This window comes from Bombus flavifrons, chromosome 6, assembly GCF_040668555.2.
Source record: "Bombus flavifrons isolate JBK064 chromosome 6, iyBomFlav1_principal, whole genome shotgun sequence".
Classification (NCBI taxonomy): domain Eukaryota; kingdom Metazoa; phylum Arthropoda; class Insecta; order Hymenoptera; family Apidae; genus Bombus; species Bombus flavifrons.
In genome coordinates this window covers 3,404,913-3,428,012 of record NC_138447.1, presented here as the reverse complement: position 1 = coordinate 3,428,012, position 23,100 = coordinate 3,404,913, and the positions used below count along the sequence as shown (strand labels likewise).

The window sequence follows — 23,100 nt, the reverse complement described above, 5'->3', positions numbered from 1 at the left end:
CGCGACGTTGCTCTTAGGTATCATTCATTAACATCGTTGCTCCGTCACAACGATGATATATCGCGAGGTACATTTTAAAGACTATCGTTTGAAAATTCCTTTGCAAAACGGTGTCGAATCACGAACAATAATCTCGTAAAAAAAATCCGCGCGTTCGTAAATGCGTTCGATTTATAAGCCATAAAACGAATTCTATTACAAACACTACGATGAAAAAAAGCGGAAAAAGATAATAAAAAAAAGAGACGAATTAATGAAGGACGCATATAACGGGAGCGTGACGCGTATCTGTCTCAATCCCATCGGCCGCCTATCGATTAACTGATTGACGAAGATCGAATCTTTTCAGTCGTTCAAACGACTCGATACAATCTACTAGTTTGAAAATACACACTCAGTCGTTAAAATAAAACGTGACGCTCGTAAAGACGATTGAAGCATAGCAATTGAGAGTCTAAAACTTGCTCACGTACGTAACACACCATCGAGAAGTTAGACATTAAACATATCCTTAACCCTTTATATAATCTCGTGATGTTAAATGAATTCACTTTTTGTAAGCTTGATAATTTTATTGTTTAGCTACACGATTAATGTTCAGTTCTCAGAAAACGAACAGCTTGTCCTCGTAAACTTAATTATCGCAAAAAAGAGATGGCATAATTAATTGTAAATTCCAAATTTAAATAATAATGCCTGCGAAATTATCGCTTTGGAATTGACCAAAGTGACTTCTATGTAACTCAAATAAAAAGGCTGTGATCAATTACGACTCTTTTGTCATTTAAACATCTATCGTAAAACTTAGAAACGGGCATAAGGGAAATATTACTTTAATATCTGATCAACGCTCTTTCGCTTTAGAACGAACATTCCTGTCTGAAATTGTAAGTACACACGTAGATTTCCTGTTCTCTTTGTTCGCCAAGAGCAATCGCAAAATGATCTCTGCGGTAGATCGATACGATGACGAGGCCGAGTGCCACGAGAAAGAAGAAAAGAAAGTTCTTGCGAGCGAAAAAGAGAAGAAGCAAAACGAGCCCCGGTGCATTCGATTCTACTCGGCCATTAGGGCACACAGCATCCTCTCGAATCCATTCGGGGCCAGGCCTGGTTGCGGTTTCGCGATCGAGAAGCGGTCGCGAGGTAGGTGGATACCAGAGTCGATCAGAATCTCGTTGCAACGATATCGTATTCGTTCCTCGAGCTTACGTTAACCCGCGATTCTTTCTTTCTTTCCTCTTCTAACCGTTTCCAGCCCCAACAACTTCGTTTCGACGACTCGCAATTCTCGAGCCCGCTGCATCCGGTCAGCTGCAATGTTCTTCGAAACCTTCCGAACGATAGATCGCACGGTTACGTTCCCTGGATCGCGACTTCGTGATCCCGTCGAACGAGGATGACGAGATGCAACGCCGTTATAGGAGTTTCGAGATGCTGTATGTATGGATTATCCTGGATAGAAGATTTAAAGACGCAACAATGGAATGTGTGTTTCAATAGAGGACGGTTGTTACGTCGTCGAGTTATGGGGTCGCGTTGCGTGAGAGAAATCCGCTATATCAGTGCGCTGCACGGGCAGTTGGCAGATGATATTGTGAGATGATTGACGAGTATTTCGATGATAGCAGGAAAACGGAGATTCAGATTTTCAAGGTGATTCGACGATGTTTGGATATGTGCGAAGAGGTATGAAGCTTGCGAAAATGATCAATTATAAAAAAAAGATGCTTATATTCGATCCTTATATTCTTATATCACAATCCTTGTATCAAACGCGGTTCAAAATTCGCGGTGAGGCCACGAGGGACGGAGAGTGATGCCGCGTACCCGTCGCCATGCTCCAGTTCGCACAGTCATCGAAAGTGAACATGTCGATGTACATAATCCGAGTGACTTACCTCGCGGAACGGTCAACTAGATATTGTCCCTGCGGTCCAGAAACGTACACAAAGAAAGCGAGTCGGAGGTTTTTGCCGCGCGAAAATCTGCGAGCCGTAAATTACACGGCCGTAAAAGACGATAATACGACCTGTGATATCTCTGTCCGATGATGCTTTCTGCTGCTGGCCATTGTTCAATGGTCGTTTATTAATAAGCACGAGACCCAGTACTCGCGTTAATGAAGCGCGGGCCAAGGAAAAATACAAATCGCGCCATTTTCAAATTCAGCAATCGCGTCATTTGTATTAGGTACAAAAGGAGCACGCTGACACATCAAAGAACTCGTAAGTTGCATTGATCTTTCATAACGTAATCCCGCGTGAATAACCATAAAACGTAGAAGAAGAGATGGAGAACCTTGCGTTCAACGACGTGCTTTCTCAACAATATTCCAAGACGTCGTATTTGTTGCATCGATATTAGTTAAATAAAATGGAACGATAAACAGGTTGATGGAAGAAAGTTCTGTCTAATATACGATTATGTATAAGGAAGAGAAAATTTCTTTAAAGGGAGATCAAGTCAGTGGTATGTTTCGTATACGGTTAAAATCGGGGGCTTAAAAAAAGAAAAATTAAAAGGTTAAAATCAGTAATCATGGAATAATTTCAAAATCACCTGGTCGTTGCGCGGAGTTGTTAACCTTTTAATTAATCGATAAGGGCCGTTTTCACGAAGGAAGCTCGATCGAGAACGGCGCAAAATTAAACGGCATCGAATAAAAAGCGCGAGGGCAGCGACGAACACGAAACCAACACCACCAGCGAGCTCGTTTTCTTCTCATTCTTCTCGTTTCCTTTTTTCACATTTTCTTCTTTTTCTTTTTTGTTTTATAAGACCTGTGTTAAAAAGTTTTCGATTCACGGTGACCTCGAGAAAGGCAAGGAAGAGCAGCTTTCAATCTCGTAACGTTACCGGAACGTTATAATCGTTATTGAGGCGAGTTCAGATGACGTAATTACTACCTCGGCCGAACCGAAAAAGCGTTAAGCGTACGGAACCGATGCCTAATTATAGTGGTACGTAATAGACGGCTTTTAAAAGTTCATTAAGTAGCCGATTGTGCGACTCAAAATTGTCCGTGTTGAATTGGGTCAACGGCGATCCGCCGTGATTTTTCGAAGGGCCCGCCGCGTGAAACGGCACGCCAACCAAATAATTCGGTGCCTTTTAAAGCGGATCCGCGAATTGCTTGGCGAGAACAGGATATTATGCTCGATAAAAGCGAGCGCACGAGCCTATCAGATATGATGCGAGCACGCGATGCGGTCGAGGAAGCGACTCTACTCTGATTCCTCTCTAAAGGAGAGAGGAATTCCCCTTATTGCTCGGGAAATGTTTGTTTGCTTGTGACATTTTATTATCGTGCGAAAAGGAAAAGAGACTTTGATTTTATGCGAGTGAAATAACAGATCGAAGTATCTAATGTATGAGAAAATAAGAACCTTAAATCGGAAACTTGGAGGAATTTAAAAATCTTAATTTGAAAATTTAAATGTTTGAAAACGAAGGAAATTCTTAAAACCAATGCTTTAGGTTTCAAAGAGTTGAATACCTTAAACAACAAATTGTTCTAGCAAGTAGTTCTTATGTCTCATTTTGGGAAATGTTTATTTAAGAAATTTTCAGCCGCTTCTAATTCTAATTCGGTATAAACAAAAAATTAATAGGTATAGTCTTTACGCTAACGAGGTTTCCTGGCCTTCCACCATAATTCTTAGAAGACTAATAGAGGCAGGAGAAACTTGTAAATTCAAAAGTTCGAGAATTGCTATTGTAACCTGCCTTCGAATATCATCTGATAAACTAAGTGCTAATCGATCCTAAGCTATCGGAAGCAGCCACGAGACGCAGCACTTAAAGCCCTTTTCGTACTAAAACAAAGGTGATAACATATTAGTCTTTGATTACCACAATCCCCACTTAACGCTAACTAAAAGAACAGAGGGAACATCGTTTTAGCTAATACGTTAGTTAGCAGTTATACTCTAGCAACTCAAACATGCTGTTATATCTATTTCATAACTAAACTAAACTTCAATAACTATTATACAAATATGAATCAACATACGATAAACTTCCAAACGTAGTTTTCGAAACATCATCTGCGGATTAAACAATGTTCTCCTGTGATCCGTATTGTCCATAAGTAAAAATTTGATGATCTTTCTATTCGCAAGATATGTTAAATTATGTTAAATATCATTTACTGGATCAAACATAATTTTAAAAATAGAATGTGTAAATAGTCCATTTATCACGAAATGCTATATTCCAATAAATCTTATCGATGCAAAAGTTACCTCGCAAATTAACCGTGAACATCGTTACATCGACAATTGTCAACAATTCTTCCACCAATATTTCTAAATTCTGTAAACACTAATCACCCAGCAGTTTTCTTCCGCGATGAGATTACGTGCTCTCTCACATGACCGGCAAAAAGAGAATCGACTAAAGGACAACGGGAGGAGGAGAAGCAATTGGGAGAAAAAACGGACTCCTTCGACTCTCATCCTCCGGCAGAGGCGAGATTCCGCTCGCGCTCCTTTGGTCCAGCCAGGTCAACGCCCCAGTGACCAACGCACCTTGTTCCTTCGTTCATAACGCGTACGTGCCGCGATTGCCGACGTTCGCCCGTGTCTGCGTGTACACGCGCGTTTTGAGCGAGCGAGCGAGCGAGCGAGCGCGGACATCTCTCGCGCGTGCTATCTAGGGCAAACGGGTTGGAGCAACGTTAGACTTTTTCCCTGTCTGCCGCTTCGAGCGAGATCGAAAAAATGTCACGGTGAAAAAACGCAACAGCGGCTTCGACCAGCGCTGCTGTTCTGCTCCGCTCACCGGAAGCGACGCCGCCCCGACGCAACGACGTCGAGAAAGCCGTCTAGCTCGCCAACGACCTAACCGGAAGTGCCTTAAATCACGAAAACGTACCATCTATTTCCAATTACATAATTGCGAAAATGAATGTTACGGATAGGAAAACGCCATTAACTTGGCTGTGGATTTGACGAATGGTTAGAATTACGTTCGAATCTTGTCGTAAATGATAATGTTGTGATTGTAACGCGAATTATAAAAATTAAGGATCGAAGGTACTGTGCACGTAATTGCTGTTGTGAAGTTATTGAACTGCTGTTTGATTGATTTGAAATAATACTCGTAACATACGGGTATTACTAAAATGCATAAATTGATGGAGCCAGCCTTTGATACTATTAGGTTGTTTGAAAAGTTTCTTTCGTTTTATGAGGAAGTAATAGACGCACAACGTTTTTTGTTTTATATTATTTTGTCGAATTACGTACGATCCATTTTGTTTTGTCGAAATAAACACCGCGATATTTCACAGATTTGGTTTCACGTTTCTATAAAGATGCACTGTTGTAAAAAATACGTTTGCGAAAGAAAGACACTTTTCGGACAACCTAATACAATATCATATTATACTATGGTATACTAGAAGTAAAAACAGACTGAATTTATATACTAGAGGAATCTCGTTGTCAAATTACAAGCCGGTTTTTCCACGTTGTGAAACCGATTTCGCGTTGTACGTGGATAAGAATTGAGTGCTTGAAAAAAAATTCAGAATCGTTGCATCTACGACACGCACACGTTTCTCTATCCCTTCATTTTCACCCCTATCATTTCACTTTACGTCTGCGTCCTACTACGTATTGTTTCACACGGTAACATCCGGCGGAGGAAATCGTGCTAGACGTTGCAAAAAATTGAGTGAATCGGTAATTGTTGGAAGGATCGTGCGAGACGATCGTTGACGGAACGTGTGTACTCGGGACAAAATCGATTCTTCGAATTATTCGTCTTTTACTTCGGACATCGACTGCGAATCGTTATTGTTATATTTCTCACAAATGTTTCGTATTCGAATGATAAACTTGCAAAATATCGATATTATTATTGCTCGATAATCTTTCTCTTATATAATCGATCATTCCCAAAGGAGAAAACAAATATCCTTTTATATACAAAAAAACGATATAAATCGAAGAGCATGAAACTTTAAATTTTATTAAGAATTGTATGATTATATAATTATACTGCAACATTATTTTCTGTAGCTTCGAAAAATTTAAAAGCACGAACAGCATTCTCTAATGTCTCGTACATTAGAGAATTTTAAGTTTGGTGAGTCACGTAGATAATCGTTTGGAATTTACCGTGTATTATCCGACTACGATGAACAGGGTTGGTCGCCAATGACACAGGACACGTGAGCAAATTACGTCGTTTCGTGCTCCGCACGAATCTTCCTTCCAGGCTTTTAATTTCATCCGCGTGCCGCACCCTCGCGCCATTTCGCTTAGCCGCGATTATTCTTCCCTCTTTCGACGATGTTATGATGAAAAGTGAATTTTTATAGCTTTCTGTCGAAATGTTTTTTTCTATATTGCATCTTATACTTTATGTTTTAGTGTAAAAAATTTATTACTAAATTTGGTAAAAAATTTTTATTTATACAATTTTGGTGGCTGATACGTCTTGTCGTTCACGATTTATCGATTAATTCTGTTTTTAACACATACGCAATCGCTGACGTAATATTACGTCACTTTATGAGACAACAGAAAGCAGTAAGAAAATAACACGGATCAATAAACGAAGTTAAGAATCATAACCTTTCAATTTTACTTCAAGCTTTAAACAGCTTGTGTAATAATATCTCAACATCAATGAAGCGAAAGATTTCTAATTTATTCGTATTATGAGAAAAAGTGTTCTATTTTAGTTTATCCTCTATTACAAATCCCTATAGAGGCATTGATTGAAAACCAAGTAACGAGATTAAGCTGTCTGATTGAGACAGCGTACTGGTCAACGTCAAACTTTATTCTTAACTTCATTTTTATTCGCATCGATCCTCCGGCGACATCATCAACGTAGCTCCGTCAATTCACACGCAGATTTCATCTCGGCGAGATGGCCTAATTGCTTCCACGTTCTTTCTCCGGCACGGATACGTCGCGATAACTGTGTGAATGAACGGCAGAGCTTCGTTGGAAATGCTGCGAGCTTCTTTTGTAACCGACGTTTCATTCCCATCGCCTGAATTACGATCGTTACGATCGTGTCATCGTTTAAATAACCATACGGTAATTGAACATGTAAAGATAAATTATTTTTCGTACATTTTTTAATTATAAATAACAATCACGCTGCCTATAATTCGGTTATTTAAATCGAATTTAATAAGCTCAGGTAGTACCTATTCGTTTCATCAAAGATACACAGAGCTGGAACGTTTCAGCTCAACTTTTAATTATATTTCGCTTTAAATTATACATTATTAAAAAATTTTTCATAAAAAGTTTAATAACACCGAGCTCTATAATCCACACTACTGCACGTTATGCTTATTAAATAAACTTTTACTTTAAAATACCGGTTATCACAAAAAATGTAACAACGCTGGAAACCTCTGTGTAACAATCAATGTATTTTGGTATAAAATATAGAATATTTATTCTATGTACAGTTTTTCTCACAATGTCTCCTAACTTATACTTGCGAAATGATTTTTATATTAATTACATTCTCGTTGATTATATGCCGTAAAAGCAAAATAAAATGCAAAACGATATTTTCAATAGACTATGACGGAAAACGCTTGATAAACGACTCTATTAGAAAATTATTCTTCCACTCATGTATTTAGAATCTTTTTTCTCGGAAAAAAAGAAAAGAAAAGAGAGGAACAGAAATCGAAATTTATTCATCAGCAACGATACGCTATAACACAGAAACCTATTTATCAATCTTGTTCGCTATTCTAGCTCTTCCACCTTGTCGGTACGGAACAGTGCGCACTCATTGAAATCGAACAGCGTTGTTAGAGAATCGCGCGAGCTAGACAATGATTAATGCATGAGGGACATTTTCGAGGATCGAGCTAGCGGACTTTCTAACCGGCTGACACGCCACACGTGAGATATTTGATCGTGCGTATTCCTTTTGAGATCCATGCCCGACGACAGAAGTGACAACGCGAAAAAAGATCGGGATCGTAGCCACGAAGTCAGGATTAATTTATCCGACATTCTTTTTCTCTGCACGTCCGGATTGTTCTAGCTTCAACTTGTTGCCAGTGAGATCATATTTATCGATCAATTCGTGCTGCTTCCTTCTTTAACAGCGAATATTGCGTTGCTTTTATAACCAGGGAAATTGGATTTTATTGAACTTAAAAGTTTATTGGAAATGTTTTAAAGAGTAATTTATTATTAGACGATGAATGTTCGTGTCAATTTATATTTTTATAAAATTGTAGAATTATTGGCAAAAGTGAGGAAGCGAAATAAATTTGAGAACTTGCCTCGATTAATTATAAAAAATATAGATACATAAACCATTAAAATTTACGCATTTTTAAATACTGCTAAGCTTAATAACGATTGATTCTTACGTTTGTCGAGTACAAGTACGAAAGGCTATGATGGAGTTATAAACTCCGTAAAGACCGATTCGTTTTATATTTTTATCGTTACTTTTCAATTCGAGCCGCAACAAAAGTAAGAAAAGGGAAGACACGTTGTTCTTACGTTGCATGATACAGAACTGAAGAGAGGATCGTAAATCTTGACTCATGAATCGAGACACATTCATTAACAGGCCAAAAGAACCGACCGTCAAAGATCATCAAGAATCATCAACGAAGGAGTTATTAATTGCAAATCAAGCCTCTTTGATTACATCTAGCGCGAGCTTGAAGGATGCATGTCACTGACATTATGTTGGGTGTTTTATGCCTCAAATGCCTCCTTGCATCGATCGTTACACTTTACATCTTCGTCACATAAGACAGAAAAAAGTTACGTAAAGCAGCCTTAAAATATTCATTTATCTTTTGTAGTATTTATCTTCTTACAACTTAATTTCTTATAACAATTCGATATAAAGTTAACACGCTTTGAAAAACCTGCGATTTATTATCTTCTCGTAAGAAAAGGAAAGAAAATCTTCTGAAAGAGTGAAAGGAATTATCGTACAGAAATTGACTGAAAGAAGAATAAAATAACAAAAGTAGCAAGAACCGTGGCATTCTCGGCAAAATTATATCTGTTATCGGCGAGTAGTGCGCACTTTCACATTGGAAATACAATGCGATTCGAATCTGGGTTCGTGATTGCACTTACATAAAATAATAATTATCAGGGGAAACTCTAAGTGAAAGTAATTGATGCATTCACGATTAATTAAAAGCAAACTTCGATTTGGATCCTATCTCTCTAGCCCGCATAATACGTAAACTATAATTCTCTTACTGTCTTTTAACTTCAGAGATTTTATTCTCAGCATTAACAAGTCTAATGCGAATAAATCTGTCGGAACGTTGATATAGCGAACTGAGAATCGATAGTGAACTAACTCGAGTTGTCAAAATTTCAATTCGAACTAATATCATCTCTATCCTCTCGTATCTTGAAAAGTTGGGGCAACGGAGGTTACTTGTACCGAGATATAATTATCAGTGGCGCAAGAAGATTCGCAACTGTCATCGAAAGATAAAAGGCCACCGTTGAAACTCGAACGCGTATCGCGAAACGAAAGCAAGAAGTTGCCCGAACGCGGCCACGGTTACGAGGCTCGATAGCTGTTGGCTGACGAGGCCGGCTCGTAATTACTCGACAAGATTTAATCGACGTGCTCCGGGCTAATTAAAAATTCCTCGCCCCTCGCGGACTCTATCAATAAGGAGATCCTATCGGGCTAACGGTAAGAAAATGTCTTTAGCCGTTTCTTCGTTCCGCGAAAGAAAAGACACGGCTGGTATCTTCGCGTAAATCTCAAAAGCTATCCGTCACACGATATTGCCGCCGATAATCGACCGTTTCTACGGTGAGCTTGCATATTTCTCGCGGAACGCTATTCGACGTGACTCGCTCGCTGGACAATTCGGGACGAGTGAGTCTCGCCACCTGCTCAATAGTCTTTGCACCCTTTGTGCAATCCATAATGGCGAGACTATTTTCCGATAAAAGTACGCAACCCTGAAAGCAAACACGTTCGTATCTGAGATCGGACTCGATTCAGTAGTAACGTTAATTGGTGTTGTTTGTCGGAGTATAAGAACGTGATAGGGGTTGATCAAGGGAACAATGTTTAGATTCGTTCGAAAACTGTCACGATGAAGAACTTTTAGGTTTGATCGTGGATCATATAGCGTGTAATTTAAAACTTCAGTAATGCACATATCATGAATGTGATCTTAATTTGAGGGTTTAGTTATAACGAATATGAAATAATTGGTGAAAATAATTAATCAAGATGACAAAATAAGGAAGTTGGCAGATAAATAAATTGGTTTCTGATTTAATTTCATTCGCTAGTTGATGGAGAGTTGATTGAAGTTAGTTGTCCTGAGTATTTTATTGTTAATTATTGTAAACAAACGTAATAGATAATTTCATGATATATATGTTTTAGAGATTATATTTAATAACATTGATGAAATATTTACAACAATTATTAACGTGACCTATTTATAGTTACATAAAAGGAAATTAATGAACGAATATTTGATGTATAAATAAAAACACCGAAACTTAAGAAACTTAAGTGGATGTGTTTCAAATCAATACGCGTTACACAGCAATACATACTACGACCATCTACTGAGAAAATAAAGTAAGTATAAAATCTTTCGTTATCCTCTCAACTTCCCGCAGATATCTTGCTTACCGACTCCATTACCGGCTTCCGCTGTCGTATCTGAAGAGCTTCTGAAACTAGCGTTTATAGATCTCTACCATTACCCACGTTTTCTGAATTATCTGGAGAGCATAGTTACAAATCACGATGACCATGGCCAAAGAAACACCAATATACCAAACATAAATGTAACTATATTCCTACATTCAAACATAACACTTTGAAGAAGAAATATTGTATACAAATAAACATATTGTATATCGTAAATATCGTATATAAATAATTCGAAATGTAGAAATTACATATCTTCAATTTTAAAGTGAAGCCAGTATTCTTAGATAATGATATTATGGTTGTTTAACTTCCACGAATCAGCTCAAACACACTTTCATAATTATTTTCTAGCTCAAATACTTTCCTCAAATCATCTAAAAATCCTTTTTCACGTCATATCCATTCTCCTCGCGACTTGTACGCGTGATTTTCGTTTTTATATTCGATCCATGATCTTTTATTCAGCAAATAATTTTCGGCGGCAGAGCCAAAAAGAGGCAGGAAATAATTAGCATCTAAACAAAAATCCATACGCTCCGCGTGGAAACCGGTTTCGGATACCGTCATATGTTTAACCGACTAATTGACCGGTCTAGATAAAGGGGTGGGATACAAAAGGGGTAGAGGAGGGACCTTATCTCCCTAGCTGACGGTAATAAATATCCCCCCGTTAAAACGTAACTGATTCAAGACATTCTGTAATGATCGGTTTAAGTGTATGATTTAAGACTGTTCCCGTTAAGCTCCGTGGAAAAACTGGCCGCGTCCTACCGATACGCCGCGTGCATACTTCCAGCTTAATGCGCGATCGTTTCTCGATCGCAAACAAGTTCCGAGCTTGGGCGGTGTTTATGGCATTAAAACAGCGAACGGGCCACTTAGCCTGATTACAAGCCGACATATTGGTTTAGAAAAATCTTCTTGCCCTGTACCACGGTACGCCAACCATCTCCCCCTTTCTTCTTTTCTTTCTTCAGTTTGTTCGTTCTTTCTTTCGTTTCGCCGTGTTAGTCCCTTTTTTCCGTGTCCATCGGCGATGGCGATTTAATCGCGCGCATTAGACTAGCAAGGTTACACGGGGGTGCCACGTTCCCGTTCACGCTGAAATTCATAGGACTTGCCGGTCACGAAGCCGATCGAGATAACCCGTAATTTATAGTTATTAAGCAAAATGAATGAGTCGCCGATCCCGCGGACGAAATTTTTGTTAATGACCGTCATGCGTCGCCCTTTACGGATGATCTTAATGCACGATCAGCTGCCTTCGCTCCGGAATCGCTTTTACCTGTACGGTTAATTATTGCTTTTACGCGATAGTTTATTGAAACGCTTAGAAGGCGATTGGACGACGATATGCAAACATCGCGAGCACTGGCGAGAAGACGCACGATCAGTTTGATGTTTATCTGATTAGGGTGGTTTATGGTTTATGATATCTGATTAGGGTGGTTTAAAACCAGTCATCTATAGCGTCTATGCGGCTTTGCTGAAGATTTATCATTTTTCCTACGGTGATCCGAGATATTACTATCCGAGGTACTGTCAAGTGCTGCTGATGGATCGAGAACAACAGTTTATTCGTAATAGAATTTTAAGTCAGAGAATAGCAATTCAACTTGTACTACGAAAAGAAAAAAGGAAAAAGAAAAAAAATACACAAAGCGAACGAAAAATGCGAGGAAATCGGCGTAAGACGTTCTCATATTCGAAGGCCCCCATCAAATCCGGCTAACTCGTCTTCGATTCGAGGCACGCTCGGAATTCGCAAACGCCTTTAATGAGGCAGTTTTATATCGGCGTCGGCAACACCGAGGGGAGGTTGAGAACCCCAAGGTGGCTCGTGCTCGATGATGACCTCTGACCGCGAACGCTCGAGAGTGAGACGAGGCCATGCCTGGGCACGCGAGGCCCAAGACTTCGCCCCGAGGCACGCGCACCATTCTCTTTCTCCTCTTTTTCGTCTCTTCTTTCTTCTCTTGGCCACCATCGAGCCGAGGCTTCTCTTCCTTCTTCGTCTCCTTTCTCTCCCTCCCCTCCTTTACCCTGTTCACCCTGTGCCAGCTCGCTTCCCTCCTTTTTCCCTCCGTTTCTGTCGGCCTCTCCACGTAATTTTGCGCGATTGGCCGGTGTCATGCCGTGCAGAACGCTGCCCATGGAAACTCCATGATCGCGGCGCGCTAAGTGGCGGACAAGCGGAGAGGCGAAACGCCGCTTGTTTTGCATCTGCCTCCCTTTTGAACGCGGGCGATCTCGATCAGGATCCATTCTGGATCCCTTGGACAGACGCGCTGGGCGTGATCGAAGTTTCGATCGGACGGGATTCGGCCAGAGCCGAAGCCAAAGCTCTCGGTATCTCTGCCCGTAGATTGGAATATTTTGATAGGCTTTATATGTGGATAGGATCTTCGATTCGCAGCGCAGTTTTGCCAGGAAATCTTGATAACGATGTCGATACGGAATTTCGAACGAAAGGTTAGTTTCCGTAGGATCGAAGATCGAAGATCGAAGAAAGTTTCCCTTGTCTATTTGATTAAAAAATATTACCGTCCGATTCCCTTTTGTTTTTTTGGTATGAAAAATTATTTGTAGATTATTTGTAAAAGACAAGAGTTTTAGATGATTTTCAACGATAGGTTTATGAATGAACGAGGGAAAACTACAGCGAGCGACAGAGTCATTGAACTTGAAACAGCAAATGAAACATCGAAAGATAAATTTTTCATATAGCGGTTAAAAAAAGTTTCTGAGGGGAAAAAATACATTTCGCTCGGTGCGGCATTCACAGTTACAAATTTGCAATTCTACAATATGTAATCTGATTTACAATCTGTGCATTTTTTTCTCGCTTGCAAATTGTAGAAAAATACGATATCTGTCGAACAAATGTACAAATGTGCATATATTGTTTGTCGTGTAATTCGGCTTCAAATTTTTCCCGTGAAAAGGGTAAAAGCTTTTGGCCAATATCTATGTACCTACCACCACCGTCGTATACAAATATTCGTATAAACATTGTATAAAAAAATGTATCGTGTGGATGTTCGACCTTCGTTTTTACTCGCCAAAGTAACTTTCTAATGAATTTCATTTTTAATTGACATCCAACTTTTGTATCACCATATTATTTTTCAAAACTTGCAGAATTGGACTAATATTACTAGTGAAATTTCGCAAGTTGCAAATTACAAGTTATCAGCAATAATAAATTCTCTTGTGTAGCAGCAACAGGTTTGCTACGAGTAAATTTTGTACATTACAAATCAGTTGATAATACTATTTGCCTTAAAATGTTTTAAATATGAAAAGTAGTTTATGTATGTCCACATGCAACCCATATCTTGTAATATGTCAATGTTACGATGTCGTAGTTGTTGTTCGACAAATTATCGCTCAAGGCTACCATATTTCCACGATATTTTCTTAATTCAGCCAGACCAAAAATCTCCATTTTCGCGTTAAATGATGATCTTTCATCACAGAAAACATACAGAGATTCCGTTGGAAGCGTCGAAAAAGATAAGCTAATCGCAATAAAAGATGCAGAGTCGAGGTGAAACCGGGCTGACGCGACGCGACGACGCGAAAACAAGAGCAACATAGCGACGCGGCCATCGAGCCGGTCGCCGGACATCAAGGTGAAGGATACGCGCGCCAGGTATCCGACACAGCGAACTTTCCAAGGGGCGGTGTGAAGGGCGTAGCCCGCTAATTATAATTATACTACGGCGGTATTAGCAGCGTGAAACGCAACGTAAATTCTGGTGAAATACTCGCCGCCCCTCAGGGTGCCGGCGCGCAGCTCGTTTGCTAAGAAGCGGTTTCTGGCGTATAGGCGCGCGCCGACCAGCCACAGCGTGCTTTGTTTCGTGTCGTAGTTCGACCGGTCTGCATTGTCGTACATTACTGTGTAGAAATAAATGAGTTCGTTATGCGAGAAAAACGAACGGCAGGCTAAACGCGATGCACGCAGGTCGGCCAATGCCACGCCAAGTCGCCGCCATTTGTCCGCGTCGTTTCGCCTTTTTAATTACGTCACATTAATTATCAGCCAATAATTAGAAGAGAAAAGGTCTACGACCTTCTCCTGTTTCTGCTTCCGTGTGTCTTTCGTGTCTTTCTTCTTTCGTTTCTAATTATCGTTCTTCCGATAATTGTTAAATACCAATTGACTGGTGTAGGATCGTCATTCGACTGGTATACCCACTGGACATCGTGGCCAACGACGTCGACATGGGTACGGTACACGCGAGTCATTAACGCGATTCGTTGCCCCGGAAGCATACCTGACAATTTGAATATGATAATTACGCGTCTCACGCGGCATTAAATGGCTTAACGCTAGATTGCAACTAGGAACGCTCGTGTGCATCGTTGTAAATCTCTGACGGGATTGTTGATCTCCTTCCTCGAGGGAATCTGGCGCGCCTTCCATCGCCAACTCCTTTTTACGGGGAGCTATGTCTCGCGGAACAGGTGTCCATCAAGATCGGCACAGCGGTTGAAAGATTCTTCATTCTTGAGAGAAATACGAGAGGAGTAGGTACGATAATTTTTGGATGCTTTCAATCTTTCTCATTTTTTTAGACGATGGAAAGTTTTATTTTCACTTTTACTCAAGACGAAGCGACTTTGTTCGACAAAACAATCTGCCAATATCCTATCCTCGCGAACAAAGAAAAATCCGATTATAGATGAAAGCACTATAACGATGAAATTTCCTATCGTTGAAAACGATATAAGAATGGAAGTAAAATTTCATCGGTAGAACAATCTCGAAAATCTACATCACGCCAAAGATTAAACACTCAAGGATAGAAGATATGAAAGTATCTTCGACGGCAGCTTTTATTCTTAATTCATAAATCTCCTCTGCCGTCCGCTAATTGATAATAGTAATTACAGCCGCGTGTCACTCAAAACGACCGTGCAGCAGATTATACGTGCGCGTGTATCCGCCACGTCGTTATTTATCATCGTCGGCTTAAGGATCGGGCCGCTTCTTCCTTCGAATTGAGTCGCGCCGCGAGGCGGGCGGTTTCTCCTAGTGCACTAATAACACACTGGCGACCTGATAATTAATAATGAAACTGCACGCGGGGGTCAGCGAGGGGGAAAAGAAGCCGTGGAGGGGCCCTGTTACGCCGTGCCGCAACCAGCGAAGTCGCGGAGTGGGTGGACCGCCTTTCTGCGTAATTGCAAGGTGCAGCTCTACGCGCGATTCGTTGGCTGCATCGAATGGCTAGAAACGGATGGAACGACTGGTGGATCGGCAATCACACAGTGTGGGGAAATACTCGTGAAATACAAGGACAGGAGTAAGATCTCGATGATCGGAGTGTCGAAAAATCGGCAAATCGTATTAATTTGCGGCTTGTTTCAGATTTACGGTCCTCGTCCGTGACGAAAGTTGAATACGGTTTTTAGGTGGATGCAAAGGATGAAGTGAGGGATTCTGAGTAATGGAACACGCGTTTAAATCCTACGTGGTGCTGTATGACTTGGAAGTTGTTATATTCTGTAACCGTATATATTTTAATATATATGTAGTGGTATGGTGATGATCGTGATGGTTCGAAGATAGTGAGGGAAGACTACAAATGCACGCGAAATGTCATATTCCACATAAAACTCTATAATTCTACGTCCTTTTTTTTATCTAGACTGAAAGACACCAATTCGTTTCGATGTTTCAATTTTTCAGAGAACGATATATTATTCCCAAATGTCATGGAACTCGACAGAGCACCGAGGATTTCATTAAATCTAACCACGATCATTTCCTTATTTTTCCACAGTAACATCCCCTTTTTCTCTGTTTCGCAAAGGCTCGCGACTTTCCTTCGGTTTTCTCGTCGTTTTCCCAAGAACCAAGCGAGGACTCGGACTTCGCCTGGCGGATTGAAACGAGTCTCAACAGGCAAATAAGATAATCTCCATTATAAACTTGGGGGTAGGGTGAGTAAACGAGGAGTTATTTACTCGCCTCGGAAAGAGGGGAGAAAGGAAACAAAGTAATAACAACGGAATGAGAATAAGAAGGTAGATTTGAATCCTTCGTTCGTACCCGCAAACTTCACGACCGCGCAGCCGCGTTAAGTTGGCTTTTTATCGCGTTTATTATCCGCGGCAAATGGCTGCTGCCGACCTCGTTTCCCGTTTCTATAATTCCGCGAATCTCGCTTTTACTGACCGCTCGATATTCCACTTTGTGTTTTAATTCGTTACTTGATGATCCGTAAAAAATATTTCCACCCCTTTGAAATCTCACTTAAATGTTTTTCGTTGGTTGAGAACTAGATCTCATCTCTTTTCAGGGTTGTTTTCTTTTTCTCTTCAGGCACCGTTTTTGTACAACGCTGAATACTTTTTGAAATAATTTTGCAACATAAATAGTTAACATTTTTCACGAGTACAGAAACTATTGCTAATGATTTAAATTTGAATTAAATTATTTTGCTATAGTATCATAAAATAAAGAATCAATTTGTCTCAATTGTTGGTACAACAACTCCTTGATGACAGATAAGCAGATTTTACGACTGTTTTATTTCTTAAGAGAAATACATTTTCTTACTAGAAGAAAAATTTAAGTTTATCACGTACAACATTGTAATTGCAGTTTCAAACGAAATAACAAACCGAGTAATTGCTTTCTTGTGGTATTCTCTTGAAAGTTATATAAATTCATAATTCTTAATAACAATTCTCGAGTAACTTTTAGTCGCCATTGAGTACGTATATTGAGTAACGACGTGTTTAAAGATTAAAATTAATATGTTTAACCTTTTCGAGACAGTTAGTACACGTATCGGCTTGAAGCTGTCTAATACCATTTCTGTAATTCAAATATTTTTTGCTACACGGTTAATTTTGCATTGAAAATCGTGAGTAGATTGAACGCCGGAATTAAACGCTATGAATGATAATCGCTCAGGGGAGGTTGCACAACCACGGAATTTACTATTGCACTAAATATGCAAAGCGATTTCTATTATGTCTGGCAAGATCTGATTCGAAAAGTCTGCTAAATTTTTAATTTCATCTCTTGAAGTTTCTCACATCCAATAAATTAGATATGTTATCCGATGAATTAAATACTATATAGACATAGAACATTTTAAGGCACTAATTCTTAGTTTGCGTTTAGCAAATATCTGTCAAGAATGCACACACAGCAATAGATTTTATTCCACGATGAAAGAGATTTCGCAATTTCTTTTCGATGTAAGTACAAAACCTTCTGCGTTTAGCGAGGTCAATGAAAAGGGCTTGTTATAATTACGTTATTCTCATTCAACGAGTAACAATTAGACGGTGCCTTTTTCGCAGTTTTCTCTGGTTCCTTGAGCATGGAAAACTTTCTGGTGCGCAAACAGAATTAATGGAAACAATGACAGGCAAATAGAACAAGCGTTTCGTTCCAAGGAAAATAGTGGTTTATGCATCGGCGTTCCCGATGCATATAGCAAATTTCATCATCGACGATTGTGTCGTTGTATTCGCGCAAAAAGTAATAACGATAGCGACGAAAAGAGCATTGTACCTTTAATTGAATCTTTCTTTCGCACTGCCGCTTCCTGCAGTGGTTTAAAGTCGCTGAATTAATTATCAGGTTTACTGGCAAATAATGGCGAGCCGGTCCTCTTTCCGTAAAACTCGCCATAGTTTTGGTTTCATGAAAATGCTTTAGTTAACGCGTGCAGGGTCGTAGTCCGTTAATTTTTCTTATCCGTTTGCACGGATTTAAATTTCCAGGAGTTTAGAAATTTCGTTAAAAAGATTTTGTTATTCATTCGCATAGGGATTTGTGTTTTGCTGATTTAATAAAGTATAGCAGCTCGTGAAAGTGTTTGAAAACTTATAGAAACTTTTTTCAAATAGGTATATATGTATTATGTGTGTTACAAACATTATAAAATTCTATTGGAACTGTGACAAGACAGGGCTATCCTGATTATATTGGTAAAATTCGAAACGAATCTGAAAATGTATGTGTAATGTAAATATCGATGGTTATGAAAATATAGTAATTTCATTAAACGTCAAAGAAAACTTATAGTCGCGTTTATGGATACCTAATCTCTTTGAGAATTATTTATTACAATCTACGTCAGCCATCAAAGTAGCTAACGAGGCTATCTATTAATCGTAAAAGACAAGAATTATTTCAACGAGATATCATAGACGCGTTCAACGTTTAGTAGTTCTTCATGACCCTATCCTTTATTTATTCTCCTATTTCTTTTACCATTCATTGATACAAAGTCTCAAATGTAATTCTGAGACCATTCAAGCGAGTGGATAATCGAGAAAAGAGATCGCGTTCTCGTTTAAATTAACAGAGATCATGCTATCTCACCGACAATGAAATCAGGAAACATGCTACGAAACCGGACAAACTTAACGTGCCGTGTCGAACGATGCAGTCGAGAGATAAGTAAACAAATGAACGAACATGCAACAGAGAAAATAAGGTTTTCATTGATCCTTCCGAAGATACGCGAGGGAGAGATTTCATTTTTTAACTGCTAACTCGAGCTGTTACGAGGGTAATCGAAAACGATTTTCGAGTGAAAATTAGAATATTAAAATATACAAGTCGACGATTACCTAAATACGATATTTAAAAGTAGTAATTGTTCACATGATTTATGTAAAGTTATTGAATAATTTGTAATTCACGTACAGTAGAACTCCCATTATTTTAAAATGAATAAAAATATTAAAGTTTGTCATTTTTTTAACATTGCATTGTCGTATTCTAATAGCTACTCCAAGTCTTTTTCAATCTCTGATTTCATAACTATCTCAAAGCGTTGCACGTCTAGCAGATCATCTTTGACTGACTAGAAAATTGCAAGAGGCGTTGAAAATGTGTCTGGATGAGCGCGAAATACAAATTCTTTTGCGGAATCGCATGGAAGAAAGGTCGAAACGCATAAGTCTGTGTGACGTTTCGTTCACAGGGATTGCGGCAACCAAGTTACATAAGAACAACACACTTACCCAGGATGCACCGCAGTCACCGCCTCCAAGTGTCTGAAAGGCTGGCATGCATCTGAACGTCATTCTGAGCTCTACCGCCGAAATATTATCCAAACGTTCACCGCGGTTCTCCGGTCACAACTTACCTAGAACAAGACGAAACGCCTAGTTAGCGATCAAATAAACTAATTTTGAACAAGACATATAAGATAGAAAAAGAATTTCCAAGCTTTTTATTTTCATGAATCGTTATACAAATTACGTGAATGAACTATAGTTCTAACAACAAAGATGTCCATATGGGCTTCTTTTATTACGTAAATCTTGTAGCTGCAATTCTCCATAAAGTGATCATGGACGATTCAGATGTTACATGAATGTTGATTGATAATTACAGTCTCGCTAATAAAAGGATATATCTTATTACATTGTGCTTCACAGAATTATCGATCTGTCTTATGAAACATCCATTATTTGTGTCAAAGATATAAAAGCTATGATTTATCCACTATATAGAAATTGTGATATACGGCTTCGTGTGTTTAGCAAACACATACATTATGTTTTTATTTGATTAAAGCACAGCAAATTGAATCTTTTCCAACTTTAATACTTTAATTTAATACACTGCCAAAATACATTTAATATATTGTCACTAAAGATTTAATAATATTGTTATCGATAATAATCAGCGGAAGCTTATCACTGTTTTATCATCGGGCTGCTATCATTGGATAAACGTGCTAAATTAATGGTAATTAGAAAATATCAATCTGATGAAATATGTATCTTGAATATCGTAACATTAAAACAATGTCTTCACTTACAGGAATTAATTATATAAATTATATATATCTTATAATATTCAAACTTTCCTTAAATAATAATCGCTATCTAATCTACCGATTCTCAAAATCGAGACTTATCACCGAGCAGGATTTTTTCACAGAAAAATCTTTCGATTAAAATTACGCAGTACCTATCATCTCTCTCGTAATTCAGATTTATATACTTATAGTAAACTATTTATAAAAACATGTTAATTTTCTAAAAGTCACAAATCACACCACATTGATTTACTTTTAAAAAATTCGAATGGAGTCCCTTCCCTTTTCAAGCAAAATGAAAATATAAAATTCAGCAAACAAGCTTTTCGCTCGAATTACATAATTGCGAAGCGTGCTTCAAGCTTCAATTTTGCGGTTCAAACATCGAGCCAGCTGATACCTGCGATATATCGATTTAGGAGAAAAAGTAAGCAAGTAAATCACTACGGATGTTTTTTTCGAATTCCTCCTCCGCTCCATTTATTATTTTCTTCGCAACGCTATTTGTCTTTTCCTTGTCCTTAACATGTCACGTGTATAATGAACGCAATTTCATGTGAAACACTCTTCAGACCGATGATAACCAGTATGCTTGGGCATTCGTTGGATCGTGTAATTAGAAACTGCCCAGCTGCTTACTTGCGATACGGAATTGAAAAACGCATCTTCATTATTTTGTTCCTCATTTTCCCTCTTTCTTCTTCTTTTTTTTCTTTTTGAGTAGGTAAGATCGAAGGAAACAGATTTTTCACTATAACTAAGTTGTAATTATAATGAGTAATTATGTCGTGATTCAGGAACTTTGATGAAAAGTTGTTTATTTATGATACGTACCGTATGAAACGATTTATTACATGTATCTTTTAAATTATTTGTATCGAAGTGTATATCATATATTTCTATATTCTGATTTAGATTGACCAGAGATATAATATCTTTCTACTGTTAAAAATTAAACGAAATCCATATAAATAATTCAGAAATCTAATTAGATGTATTAACCAGAAATTAAGAACTAAGATAATCTTAATATAATGTAATATATTTTTCTGCCATAGAACAGGTAGTACAAACAACAAGTTACTACAAGATGGATTCCTATCACGAGAGCCCGGTATATTTCGCGCGTTCAGGAATTCAAAAAATTTGACGACGGGTTTCTGTTGCGTAAGCGATTCTCTCCCTCAGCTGGCTCTCCCGAACTGATTACTAGGCTGAACGAAGCGCATTCTTTCCGCCAACGAATAAAACCACGCGAAACGACCAGAGGAACCAGCGGTTGTGAAGAGGGTGAGGATCCCAAAGGAGAACGAGACCGCGCAGAAGAGGCACACGTAGATCCAAAAGAAGAAAACGACCACGACGAACCAAGGGAAAACGGACAAATAAAAATACCACGAACAATTCTTTTTTTAAACTCCCTTTTTCTCATTTTTTATTTTTCGTTCCTTATATTTGTAATTTATATTCTCCTGCTGTTTTCTGGTCACTATTCTTTCACATGTACCTTATTTTTCCATATTTCCATTCCTCTCCCCCACGATTCGTTCCTTCACCTTTTGCAATTTTTATGACCTCTTTTCCAAGTTTCCCATATCCCTCTCTTCTCTCTAGTCATATTTTGTCTCTCTTTCTCATCTTCCTATTCTTCTCTCCTTCTCCTACCCTCGTAACTTTTTCCTCGCAACGCTCCAATCTTCCTTCCCTCCATCTCTGCTCTACTTCAACCTCTTCCTCTTGTCCGCTACCAGTTCCTCAATCATTCCTTCTCACCTTTTCTTTTTCCTCTCTCTCTCCAGACCGTAGCTCACCTATATTCCTGTTCCTTGGCCAGTGGTAAGTAACCTTCTTTCCTCCCCGACCTAACCCAGGTCCCAGACTCGGTGGAAAATGCAGCGCGCGGTCTGATGCCGTCGTGGCGATGAATAATGGATTCGAACGCAGCCATGCCGGCTACCCTCGGCTGAATATTCATAATGGGTTTCTACGCCATGTGCCGCTGATACGACCGACGATCCTGCACGTCCAGGCTGCGTTCCACGAGACGAGCACGCGCGAGCTTCACGCTCGCGAAACCAGACACACTGGACCAACAACCTCGCCTGTCGAGCGATGCTAATGGGGAAACCTGCCGGTGTCCAACACCGCCGACAGGCCAACCGATCGGTCGACAAGTTTCACGATTCGTGGCATTCGGCTTCCCTGTTTCTGTTTGGCCGCGTAAATATGAAATTGCTTGTACACCATCAGCTTCGTCATTCTAGGCCTACGTTGTCTCGCTGTTTGGATATGGAGTCAGTTTGGTACGAGGTTCGTGGGTCTAAGTCTTTGTTGCTAGCTGGCTAAATGGACAATCATTGCATCGTTGATTGATATTTGACCGTCTGTACGATTTGACGAACTCGATACCCGACATGCTATATACTTTGTGATAGTTTTTGTGGTTTATATTAATTAATAAGATCTATGATGCGAACTGATAAGCGATGATAAGAGTGGTGAATTCAGTTTACCTTGAAGCTTTTTAATTCGGAATTTTTATTTGTTTTTGAAGAAATTAGATGAATTACTGATTCATGTTTGAACTAGAGAAACCATTATTGTAGTTACAAGTGTA

General features: G+C 39.1%; 1 protein-coding gene across 3 annotated transcripts in view; it reads right to left on the bottom strand.

Annotated features, from left to right (window-relative positions):
* The window catches only part of TfAP-2 (transcription factor AP-2), a 200,588-nt gene that overhangs the window by 92,707 nt on the left and 84,781 nt on the right, over window positions 1-23,100 (bottom strand). Inside the window, exon 3 of one of the 3 annotated variants that reach the window (XM_069115972.1) lies at window positions 19,678-19,802. The exons of 1 other annotated variant lie outside the window; for it this stretch is intronic. In XM_069115972.1, coding sequence (XP_068972073.1) covers window positions 19,678-19,740 — 63 coding nt within the window. In that variant the 5' untranslated portion in view covers window positions 19,741-19,802. The remainder of the gene's footprint in view (window positions 1-19,677; window positions 19,803-23,100) is intronic. One more of the 3 variants, XM_069115973.1, reaches the window with a different exon arrangement.